The sequence below is a fragment of the Mastigoproctus giganteus genome, chromosome 10 (assembly GCF_048544385.1).
Source record: "Mastigoproctus giganteus isolate SK-2022 chromosome 10, ASM4854438v1, whole genome shotgun sequence".
NCBI classification, from domain to species: domain Eukaryota; kingdom Metazoa; phylum Arthropoda; class Arachnida; order Uropygi; family Thelyphonidae; genus Mastigoproctus; species Mastigoproctus giganteus.
In genome coordinates, this window is record NC_143584.1 from 153,175,219 (window position 1) to 153,188,488 (window position 13,270).

Sequence of the window (13,270 nt, forward strand, 5' to 3'; positions counted from 1 at the left end):
ATTATTAAAAAATAAGAAATGGGTTTTACGTAGAAAAGTTTGAATTTGAGTTATCATGAAAACATAAATTTACTCACATAACACTGCTCTGCATCAAAATAGAAATGATTTTTTAGAATCACAAGGAAGTACATATAACTTTCTGAGATGACCTTGTCTCCTTTCCAGCATGCACTACGACCTTATCTCCTTTGCAGTACGTACTTTAAAGTTTCTTGAATTTGTAAACCAAAAGAAAGCAATGTGTACTTTCATGAGCCCAAAAGATCATTCTTCCTATTTATGCAGAGCAGGAATATATGAGTCAACTGTAATTCCTGCATATTTTCCTTTTTGCCCTCATTCTTTTGGAATATTTTTTGGTCCAGACATGGCCCATTCTTAGAAGGGACCTCACCACATCTATTCATGCAATAGCTAAATCCTATTAGTGCAGAACAGTGCCGCACCAATTACTATTAGAAATATTGCAATAATTCACTGGTATTTCTGGAAAAGTTCCCATCCCAGATCAGCATTATACCGTATTTCATGGGATTCCAAATGACTTGGAACAGTTGTGATCCAACTAGCTGTGGATTTGTTTTTTGTTTTTTTGGCACTTTCTGCTGCTTTGTTCATTTCCCATTTTTCTGTGTAGGAATTTTGGTTTCAATCACTTTCTTTTTTTTTTTTTTTTGTATTCTGAGATTCCCTCATTGAGTCTTTCATTCTGTTCCCATTCATATAGATAGTTTGCACATGCCATATAACTGCCTCTGCTACTGCATGACCTTCGCGGGCATGATATAACAGAGTAAACTTAACCCACCAGTTCAGTGACCTCACTGTGTTCATTGCTTATGTATGAATTCTTAGTATTAGTTTGTCCCCCCCCCCCCAGTAGGAAAATCTTGATTTTTCTACAGAAAACTTGATATTCGGTACTATTGAATATCAAATACAAAGTCCTAACCATGATGTTGGTTATTTTGGAATCATCATCAGCCATTTTCAATCCACGTGGTTATTTTTAACTTGTTTTTGGAATTTTATCTATTTAATTAAATAAATTTTATATTTTTCCATAAATTGTCCATTCTGTCAGCCCCATTTTCTGATCATTTTTTTTATTAGAAGGTGCTGTGTTGGGGGTGATCTTTGGAAAAGTTTTGCCATGCTCCTTTTGTGCCCCAAAGATGATAATGTCATCTTAACAAGCTATATGTACTTTTGTATGACTGCAAAAAACCATTTAGTGTTATACCAAGTATTTTGTTTGTTAATGGTTTGCACAACATAAGACCCCAGCATTTCAACAAAGCCCTTTTGCAGGTTTAGAGGATACTGAAATTCTATGTCCCTTGGTTGTTTCAGGTGCTAGTGCCTTGTGGTTCCTAATGAGATGGAGTCCCAGCATATGATTTTTTTTTGCATTTGATTTTAATATATTTTAATTGTATTTGATCATTTATCTTTTGGTATTTTCATTCACAAATTCAAAAATCTTGTGTATAACATGTGCCCCAAAGATGATAATGTTATCTCAGCAAGCTATGCGTACTTTTGTATGGTTGTAAAAAAAACATTTAGTGTTATACCAAATAAATTAAAATTCTATGTATTCCTCCCCTTCCCTGCAAAACACCATGCTTTCTAAAACAAAAAATCTATCTGAGAACCAATGAGTTTTTGGGACCTATTTTGCACTTTATTTGCTAGGAATGCACAAAGAAAAAGTTATCTTATCCAATTGAAGAATAGCTTGCAGATTATGATTGTTAAATGAAAACACATTCCTATGTAAAACATTGATAACATTTAAATAAGACTAAACAAGTGAGATACTAAATACTAAACATTAAGTATGTTCAAAAGCCTAGAGAGTACCATTTAAGGAATTACCATTAGTATTAATGTTGGAAAAACAATACAAGAAAGCAAGTTTATAGAGCATCTGTCTAAACACTTAGAATATATTAGAACTTGCAATATATATATATATATATGCAAGTTCTAAAGTTCTAATATACCTTTTATTTATATAAAAGGTATATAAGAACTTTAACTTTTATATACAGCATTTATATACCTTGTACTCTGAAATTCTTACCCTCTTAATGCAATTTCAACTTCTACACGTACTGGAAGTCTGATTTCTACTTTTGTTTCTAATTCAGCATTAGTGCTAGAAAAAAATTATATAATATGTATGTAACCAACTGCATTCCAATCACTAACTCACTAATCAAATAACATATTATTATAATACAATAAAAATAGGCATGAATAAGATATACATTTAGACTTATTTTTAACTAAGGATTAGGCTTGTTAAACACAGACCATCCATGATCAGCACAATTAGCACTGTGCTAAATTTTGAAAATTTCACTGTTATACTTCTAATATACATTCAAAGGCATATTAAACATGAATATTTATAGCTATGAAGAAAAACACTTCTCTGCATGGAGAATACAAATAAAGAGTTAATGTAAAAATAACGAACGTCTCAACTGAGCTTACAAATAACTTTAGATAAAGATTTAGAAAAAAATTAAATAAATTTAAAATAGCAATGGTTTATAATTAAAAAAAATCGTGTGTCTGACCACTTTTTTCAGACCTTCCTCCTGTGGCTTAGAACAAATAAATTAAGAAACAAAGGCATACATGGTCTCTTTAACCCCTATGTCCATTCTCTGGTTTGATGTCCTGGCATCCAAAGGAATGTTTGCCTCTATATAATCATTTCAGATCCATAATTGCAATCCAATATTTGAAGAATCAATGCGCTAGGCATAATATGATATGGGTTTAAATTAACTATATAATATTGGTGTAGATACACCATAGTTTATCCATAAATTAAACTATGTACGTAGTATTAAGGCATCGTTTTTTAATTGTGTCTGAGATTGGGGTACCTTTCACACTATGTACGTAGTTTAATTTATGGGTAAACAATGGTGTGTCTACACCGATAGTATATAGTTAATTTAAACCCATATTATGCCTCACGCATTGATTCTTCAAATATTGTATCATTCTGTACACCGTTTGGCATCTCTCATATTGTGGAACCACTTCGCAACTGTGATGGCATGTTTGCATTATCAAGGTACATGCCCACCCACCGATGATAGGACAACAGCTTCGAAATGGTAACCGTCTGGGTGGTGGTATCCACTGAGAATAAACAACAGTAGTCTTCTCTACTAGAGAATCGTTACTTATTTGAAGTAGTACAATACCTGGTATATTGTTGTGAAGGTAGCCACAATATGAGATACAATTAAAAAACAATGCCTTCACATTACATATATAGTTTAATTTAGTTTAACTAAGGCCATATTGCTCCGGGAATATGCGGTGGTCATTCCCTGACCTTTCTGCATCCTCCATATTTGGTGGTGACGGGCTGGAACCCCGGTCTAATCAAGAAGCGTGTGCTACGCACTGCTGCTCCTTCCCACCTGGCTACGGAGGCGTTTATGGGTAAACTATAGTGTATCTACACCAATATTATATAGATAATTGTAATCCCTAATTATCCTAAATTTATTGAAATTTTATAGTTTTATCAAACAGCTAAGAGAAAGCTACACCAACAGGTCAGCCAGTCAGCAGCATAACCCTAATCTCAGGCATCCCAGCACCAGCATAATACAGTCAGAACACCATAACAGAAGTCCAGCCCCCAGCAGATCATTCAATTCACAACTGAAAGATTTTCTTCAGATGATAGGAGAATCTCACCCAAGCATTATTTTATCCACAGAGAAGTTACCACTGTTATATACAAAGAACTAAATGCTAAGGGTTTGATTAAACATATATATATATATATATATATATATATATATATATATTTTTTTTTTTTTTTTTTTTTTTCACAGTGTTAAAAATAAATATGGGATGACACCAGCCAGTGATAAAAAAAAAAGTTTACTTTGAAAAACATTAGGGATTATCACTTGGTTTAACATGAATGCTAGTCAGTATACAAAAACCTCTCTTAAACTATAGACTCAAATCCAAAACAGCAGCCAGGATGATACATCACCTACAAAAATCACTACATTCCCTATCCAGATGTACTGTTTTTGTTGCAAGACTTTCCTTTAGATATTTCCAAAAATATAAATTCTACAGAAATTCAAGTCAAACATCAACTAATATCTATTCCCTCCAAAACTTTGTCTAGTTCTTCCTTGAATTTATTTAAGCTATCAAATTCCACAATGACAGATGGATGTTTATTCCAGTAATCAACCATTCACTAGCTAAAGGCAAATTTTCGCACATCAATTCTACAAATTTCTTTCCTTGACTTCAATTTATGCCACTTTGATTGCGTAATCTCAGCAAGAGGAAGAATCCCATTAGCACTGAGTTTGCTCAAACCATTCAAAGCCATTTAAACTTCAATCAGATCTCCTCGCAGGTGCCTACTTTCCAGACACTGCAATCTGTAGAACTTAAGCCTTTCTTGGTAAGAGCACCTCCTCTGTTCCCCCCAACCAATCGTTGCCCTTCTCTGTACTTGTTCCAGCAACTCTACATATATCCAAAAATGAGGCCTTCAGACTTGTATGCAGTACTCAAGGTGTGGCCTGACCACTTATAAACAAGGGAATAATCACCTCCTTATCCCTGCTACCAAAATTCCTGTATATCATTGACTAAACCCCATGAGCCTGGCAGCCTGTCTGCAATGCTCAGAGAACATAATACCTATATGCACAATTACCCCAAAGTCTTTTTCATTCTCCACTAACCCCAGAGTAACATACCACACAGCTGGTACATTACTCTGGGACTACTAGTACCCATGTGCAATGCTTTGCATTTGTCAATGTTAAACTTCACTTGCCACTTCTCAGCCTATCTACTTAACTTCTCTAGATCCTGTAGCAGAAGCAAACTGTCATTAACGAGCTTGAAACCTTTGTATCATCTGCAATTTGGTCCTTGAGGTTGTCACAGACATTCTCTCAGATATTCCAGACAAGCTGTACTTGCTACCTGGGAGTCTAAAACGCTGATGGAACTGATATTCGGGTGACATTCAAGTCAAATGGACCCAATTTCGGCGAAGTATGGACAGTCTGTAACAGCCAAATCCTCTGCTTGCACCTTCACAATAGTGGGACTGTTAGTAATCCTGGGTATAACCTCCATGCATACAAGTACAAGGTGGGTGACCACCCAGGTGTGAAACAACGTAAGCAGGGGCCAAGGTGTGGCACCCACACCACACGGAGGAATGCCGCCCCTCTATGTTACCAGGCAGTACTAGGTGGTAGATGACTCTCATCAACCGGTACAATACCACCACTTTGCTTATTGGAGGCTTGAAGTGGTGGAACCTATGTTTAGTCTCTAGAGCTAAGTTCCAGTCAAGACTTCCCCATCTCTTCCATCATGCAGTATGATTCATGACTTTTGAGGTTATGACGAATATCGTGGCGAGATCCAATAATCCTTACATTTCAAGGGTACAGCTCTAAAACGGTGTTCAGAGGCAGGCCGCTAGTTAGTACACTGGACCAAACATATTGGTAACTCTCTAGGAGGCTTCCAGATCAGCTAGTGTATAATCTTGCTACCTCTACTCTGCCAGATAGTGACTGGAGGGAGTCCGAGTAGTGTGTATGCGAGGGGCATCGTTGAGCCCACGTTATGTCAAGGATCTGGGTATATTCTTACCATGTGGATGCCATATCCAAAAATTTCATTACTTCATACAGCATGTCCCATCCACTTTTTCTTATTATTGAATACACCATGAATTGTAAAACTAATAGAACAAGCTTATCTGCAAAAAGATCTAAATCTCCCAAACACTTCCCAATTAATTTCACAAATATACATGGTCTCAATTCTAATCTTAACGACGTCCAATTCCACTTGCAGTCTGCCAAACCCCATGTACTTTTTCTGACAGAGTCTTAGTTATCGGCTGATTCAACTACTGCTCATCTCAGATGCCCAAATTACTCGTTGTATGATTCCTTTCGCCTCAAAGGTGGTACTTGTTTATATGTCCGTTCCCATATTCCCTGTCAGAGACTTGGAAATTTGGAATCTCCTCTCTTTGATCTTCTCTGCCTTAAAATCTCTCTACCTCATTTGTCAAATTCATCTGTTGTCTCTACCATTCTCCCAACTCCACTAATCACTTGGAGCTGTTTGACTTGCTCTCTTTGCAACTTGACTTTCTCCAGTCCAACTTTCCTAACAATGAGGTAATTTTCCTTGGTGATTTTAATGTTCACAACTCCTGCTGGGTTCCATTTTCTAGTCACACCGACCCAGCTGGTCGAGATGCTGAGGCTTTTGCAATTACTAATGACCTTGAACAGATTGTTCATTTACCTACAAGAATACCGGACAATTATAATCATACAGCCAACACACTTGATCTTTTTCTCACAAACAACCCTTCTAAGTACACGGTCGAAGTGAGAGGTCCTTTAGGCACTTCAGATCACATCTTGGCGATTGTCTCTTCTCCAATAGAGCTTTTATCTCATGGCTATTCCCAATCCCGTGTTATTTGGCATTACAAGAATGCAAAATGGGATGACTTGTGAGATATCTTTTCTTCTTTTCTTTGATCAGATTACTGTTTCAAAACTTCTGATGTCAATAATTGCTCAGATCGTGTCAGTGAAATTATTCTTACAGGAATGGAATCCTTTATTCCACAAGCCACTTTAAAATCTCATCCTTTATCTAAACCTTGGTTTTCCAATAAATGTGCTAAGGCTGTTCAAGAGAAGAACATTGCATATCGTAATTGGCTTGTTTCTAATTCTTCAGTTTCATTTTCTGCCTACACCAAAGCTCACAACAATTGTAAAGCAGTTATCAATCAGTCTAAACTAGAGTTTGAACAGGCTAAGAGTAGAAAACTTGCTTCTTGCCCTAATGGAAGCCGAGCATTCTGGTCTCTTACCAAAACTTTTGCCCATCTCTGCTCTCACCTCTGTCCAAACCAGATGGTTCTGTTGTCACTTCAGCCAAGGATAAAGCTGACCTGCTAGCATCCCATTTTTCTTCCAACTCATGTATTAATGATTTTGGTAAAACACCTCCCACTATTCCCAGCATGCTCCATTCAATGCCTCCTGTGGTCTTCTGTCAAAAGGATGTCAGAAGGATTTTGACAAATCTTGATGCTAAGAAAGTTCCAGGTTCCGATGGTATTTCTCCACTTGTTCTCAAAACCTGTGCTCCTGAACTTACTCCTATTCTTTGCCGCCTTTTTTCACTTTCTTATTCCAAAGGTGTTTTTCCCTCTGCTTGGAAATTTGCTCATATCCAGCCAGTTCCTAAAAAGGGTGACAAATTCCTCCCATCCAATTATCGTCCCATTGAAATTACTTCTACTCTTTCTAAAGTAATGGAGAAATCAATTAACTGCCAACTCTTAAATTACCTAGAAACCTTCAGTCTGATCAATGATCGCCAGTATAGATTCCGTTAGTGTCGATCCACTGGTGATATTCTGGCTTATGTTACCTATTTATGGACTAATTCAATGGAAAAGTTTGGTGAAACACAGGTAGTTGCTCTTGACATCTCAAAGGCTTTCGATCGTGTTTGGCATAAAGGTCTTCTAAACAAGCTTCCATCTTATGGTTTGCCAACTGTTTTTTGTAATTGGTTATCCAGTTTTCACTCTGATCGCTCACTGAGTGTGATGGTAGATGGCTCTCTGTCTTCTAACTTCTCCACTAATGCCAGTCTCCCCCAAGGTTCAGTTCTTTCCCCCACTCTTTTCCTCTTGTATATTAATGACCTTCTTCCATTGACTGGAAATCCTATCCATAGTTTTGCCGATGTTAGCATATTGCATTCCACTTTTCATTTTGAGAAAGCTTGCCCTGTTCAATCAGCTTCAACTTCTAAAAAGTCTGCTACCAATTCCTTAAATGCTGATCTTCAGGTAATTCTCCAGTGGGGCAAAGACAACTTAGTTGATTTCAACCCTTCTACAATTCAGTCTTGTCTTATATCTCACAAAAAGGATTCTTCTGCTCCTATGCTTATATTTGGTGACACTCCGATTTCTAAGCAAAATGATATATCTCTTTTGGTGATTGTTGTGGTGTTTTCTGGTGCAAGGGCTACTTAGGCCATATTGCGCCTTTTTTGGGGATTACCCTGACTTCTAATCTCTCTTGGCACAAGCACATTACAAATATTGCTTCCTCTGCATCTAAAAAATTTGGTTTTCCCTTTCGCTCTCAGCGTTACTTTTCTTCCAAACAGCTGCTCACTCTGTATAAATCGCAAATCCGCCCTACCATGGAATATTGTTCCCACATCTGGGGTGGTGCCCCCCAAAACCTCTCTCAGGCTTCTTGATTCTGTTCAGAAGAGGGCAGTTCGGTTAATTAATGATTCATCTCTAACAGAGTCTCTTCACTCGCTGTCTCATAAACATACTGTTTCTGCTGCATGCCTCTTCTACAGATACTTCCATGAGCACTGTTCTTCTGAATTGGCTTCTATAATTCCCGCTCTCTCTGTCAAAACAATCCGAACAGATGCAGCCATCAGCCAACATCCATTTACTGTCCAACTTCAACCTCACAGAACCAACTTTTCATCTTCCTCGTTTATTCATTCAACAGCCGTTTCCTGGAACAACCTTCCTTCATACGTATTACCTGAAAATTACAGTCTATAGAAGTTCAAGTCCAATGCCAACAAATCTCTTCTTTCGTCTTCTCAACCTCCAACCCAAGCATGGTACTAAGTACTATAGGTTCTAATACCTCTCATGTTTGGGGTTTACATAAAAAAAAAAAAAAAAACTTCGACATTAAACCTCCTATACCTTCATCGATATCATTGTTAAATATAGAAAACAACAATGGGCACAGCACTGTACCCTGGGGGGGCTCCACTAATAACATTAGTCCATGACAAATGGTGTCCACTGATTACCACTCTTTGCCTTCTCTCACTGAACCATCCTTTTATCCATAACAGCAATATGTCCTTAATGCCACACTTCTCCAATTTGTACAGCAGTCTTTTATGTGGAACAGTATCAAAAGCCTTCCTGAAATCTAAGTACAGTCTGTCCCCGACATACATAAGAGATACGTTGCAGGACTTCTTATGCAAGTCGATTTTTACATATCTCGAGAATGACTAATAAAATATTGCTACTATATCCCTATGTCAAAATTACAAAACCACATAATGTCCTCAGAAGAATGAAGGAAAATAGTTATCATAACAATTAAAAACTTTATCTGGGGACAGCGGTGAATTAACTGGAGTGGCACATAAGAAAAGAAAACATAAATGGAAGAAAATATGCATGTTATTGTAATGTAAAAACTGTTATGTATTTCATACACCGTATAGGCTTTATAAGGGCTACTGAGGGATTCAAAACCAAAGTGTACATATTTAAGAAAATTGGTGTATACCACACAACGAATCAAAGTTTATACACTTCAGGTATGATGAATTGAAGGTAACTTAAACTGAACCTGAAGCATTAATAAGACCATCAATCACAGGGTGTTGTAGGCTGAATAGAGTTCAGGGAGGTAGTACGTGATATGAACTCTTTGATGTTCATCTGTTTCATATGTTTTTTTTTTCTCTTGATAAATTTCGTGATAAGCAATCTTGAACTTTTCTTTCTATTTTCAAGAAACATTCGGTATTTTCTGCCATTTCCTTTAATTTGAACTGCTTCTTGGGTTGCTCTGGTTCCTCAACGGGTTCGGCTCTCCCTTGCTCCTCAACTATTTTGCACATTCAACTGGGCTAGGTATTCTGTTTTTAAATCTTCAACACAAGCTCGTCTACATCTTCATTCTCCATGACCAGCTGGAACTTCTGGGCTAAGTTTACAATTTCTTTCGTCGCCTCCGTAGCCAGGTGGGAAGGAGCAGCAGTGCGTATCATACGCTTCTTGATTATACCGGGGTTCGAGCCCGTCACCACCAAATACGGAGGATGCGGAAAGGTCAGGGAATGACCACCGCATATTCCGGAGCAATATGGCCTTAGTTGCTAATGCTCCTAAAAACCAAACAACAACAACAACAACACAATTTCTTTGGTAACAAGACATCAGCTCATCTTTGTTGAAGCCTTCATTGTTAAGCTCGGAATATTTTAGAAGATTTTCCAAACTCCGCTCATACAAGTTGTTGTCATATCATTCCAGGCTCTTGAAAAGTTGCATATTCCATTAAGGATGTTAAAGGTCCAGAGAAATTCTCCAAAGAAACAGCCATGGGGCACAGCCCAAGTGGCTTAAACATTGTGGGGGGTTTCTCTGAAATGCTTCAATGTAGTTCATTTGTCTCAAACATGTTGTTGAATATTTCTTCATAATTTTTAAAGCAGAAAATGAAATTTATTTACCTAGATTCTAGTTATGCCACAGGTTATTATCCAATATAGTTTGTGTGGGAATGAAATGGAAAACTTATAATTATTGTTTCTTCATTCGACTTCACTCTTAAAAATTTTACCGAAAATATCTTTACAATTTTACCAAAAAAATTTACATAAGTCCGAATTTACGTAACTCAGGCTTATGTAAGTCGGGGAATAACTGTATATGACATCAAAATTATTTTTTGCATTGAGTCCCTTTGTGACTACATCGTAGTATCCAATCAATTAGTCAGGCAAGATTTTCCATTAACAAACCCATGCTGTGTCTAAACTATAATTGCAGTCTTGCCTAGATGATCCTACATTGCTTCTTTAACCAGTGACTCCATTATTTTCCTTAGAACAGAAGTTAAACTAACAGGTCTGTAATTACATGTATCACCCTTTGATCCCCCTTTGTGAATTTGCATATCTCCAGTCTGTGGAAGAACCCCCCTGAGTCCAAAGATGCTCTCATAATTATGGCTAAGTGTTTGCTTACTTCGTTTGCTGCCTCCCTTAATATAAATGGATATATCAATGGTTCTACTGTTGACGATCCTGCTGTGGTAGCTGATAAACTTCTTGCCTCCACTTCCCTACAGAATTCCTCATGTGCGAACATAGATGCAAAATACTAATTCAGTTTCTCAGCTACCACAGCAGGATCAACAACAGTAGAACCATCAATATCAAATGGACCAATCTGATTCATCCCCTTCCTTCTAAAGTTTACATAAGTAAAAGATGTCTTTGCTGTTTTTCTTTGCATCCCTTGCCAAAGATTTCTTGTAATCTGCTTTCACTTGCCTAACCTCCTTTGTGACTTGATTACAGACTAGCTTATATCTACCACAGGCTTCTGTTTCGCCTAATAATTTATATGTATCCCATGCATTTTCTTCTCTTCCAAGAGCCTCATTAGTTCATCTGACATCCATTTAGGTTTAAACCTTGAACAGCATTTCTTAGTTGGTATGAAAAGCCTAGTATCTTTCTTGAATGCTTCCCATTTACAATTTGCTGTTGGTAACATCATCAGTTGGCCCTGTATAGAATTTAAAAAATCTCTGAGCCCACTGTAGTCATCTTTACAAACGCAAAAACCCTTTTCTTTAACTCTGATAGTAGTTACATCTTTAAATAAATCCCACATCAATACACTGTGATCACTGCCACCTAGTGGTTCCCCTTTCTGTAGATTTTTAATGCATGAATAATCACTGCTGATAATCAGATCAAGAGTATTGCTCCCTCTTGTTGCCTCTTGAACATGCTGCTGTAGAAAACAGTCATCCAATAAATCCACAATTCTTGATAGTGTGCGAGTGACCAACCCAGTTCCAGTCAATATCTGCAAAGTTAAAATACTCAAATGTAAAATAATTATATATAGGATTTGTCTGATGTATCTAGTGGAGATGACATTAATTATTTTTCTACCATCCTTTCCTAGACATTATTAAAAATACATACCTATTAACAGTAGTGGTAAAGACAAGGTCAGACACCGAAGAAACAATCCTAGAGGGTGCCAGGAGAACCACAAAATTTAGCTGAAACAATAAAAAAGGTAGGTTATATAGAGCTAACAATAAGCATTTTACGGACATGTGCTCACACACACACACACACACACACGCACACACACAATTATACTTGAGTTAGTCAGAAAGTAATGCTATTCTGTTTTTCGTTTATGCAACTAACAAGATACATACATGAAAATTACACCATACATGAACAAAATATTAATGAATTACAGTAATTTTTCAGCATTGTTCTGTATTCCTTTATACTTTCTTTCAGAATAAAATTATATGTATTCTAACTCAGTAAAAGATTCCATTTCCCTTTTGATATTCAGTCATTGGCATGCAGCATTCTTGAAGTGTCATCATCATCACAATGAGCTTGCAATCCTTCCTTTGAGGGGCCAAAGAGATAACAGCCTCTCATGGGGCCAGGTTTAAACTATAGGAGGGGTGAATCAAAATGTACTGTGGACTTCTTTCTTATCTCCATGAACTATGCATACATTACACTATATGTATACATTACACAAACTGAAAACTCACATTTGACAAATTATGACATCTCATAAGAAAAATGTCTGAAGTTTTGCTGCAGCAGGGTCAGTTCCAACACATCAATATGTGCACTGCTACAAAGTAATTATAAAATTTGAATGGATTTTCATGCTCCACCCTTCCTAAAGTTTGAACTCTGGGAAGAGTGAAGGGTTCTTTGAAAGAAGCCCTTCCTTCAAAAGAAGAAAGGAAGGCAGGAAGGCCCATGAAGATATTGTTACAGACATGGTATTCTATTATGGTTTCTTCCACAGTACTCTAAGGAATACTGTGGAAGAAAAGCTGAAGAACGAGGAGAGAGGAAGCTTTTTTTTTCTTTTTTTTTTAATACCAAAAAGTGCTTCCTTTAATTTAATATATATTTTATATCTCCAAAAATGTAGTCAAGAGGAAAATGAAATCTAATAACTGACAGACACAAATATATTAGTATCAGAGTAGTTTGGATCCAGCCATGACATCCCCCCCCCATTAAAGGCATGAAGGATATCCTGGTAAAGTCACAACACACTCTCTCTCTCTCTCTCTCTCTCTCTCTCTCTCTCTCTCTCTCTCTCTCTCTCTCTCTCTCTCTCCAATTACATTTATAAAATGAATGCATCTTTAAGAACTTCTTCAAGAGTAGGTTTTTCACTTAGAGTTATTAGGGGTTTTTCAGCCCACATAACATAACATACAAATAGGCCCACTAACATGACTTCTACGGACAAATTATTGTTACTGATATGAATGACAAGTTCCGGTACCATTAAAATAATTAAAGTAATAATCTA

The 13,270-nt window shown here is 36.9% G+C and overlaps 1 protein-coding gene across 1 annotated transcript in view; it reads right to left on the reverse strand.

Annotated features, from left to right (window-relative positions):
- Window positions 1–13,270, reverse strand: part of LOC150079392 (integrin alpha-PS2-like) — a 514,720-nt gene that overhangs the window by 42,799 nt on the left and 458,651 nt on the right. The window contains exons 22-23 of the mRNA XM_090382299.1: window positions 11,884–11,963; window positions 2,093–2,167 (exon numbers count right to left, since the gene is read on the reverse strand). Of these exons, the coding sequence (XP_090238425.1) occupies window positions 2,093–2,167; window positions 11,884–11,963 (155 nt within the window). The remainder of the gene's footprint in view (window positions 1–2,092; window positions 2,168–11,883; window positions 11,964–13,270) is intronic.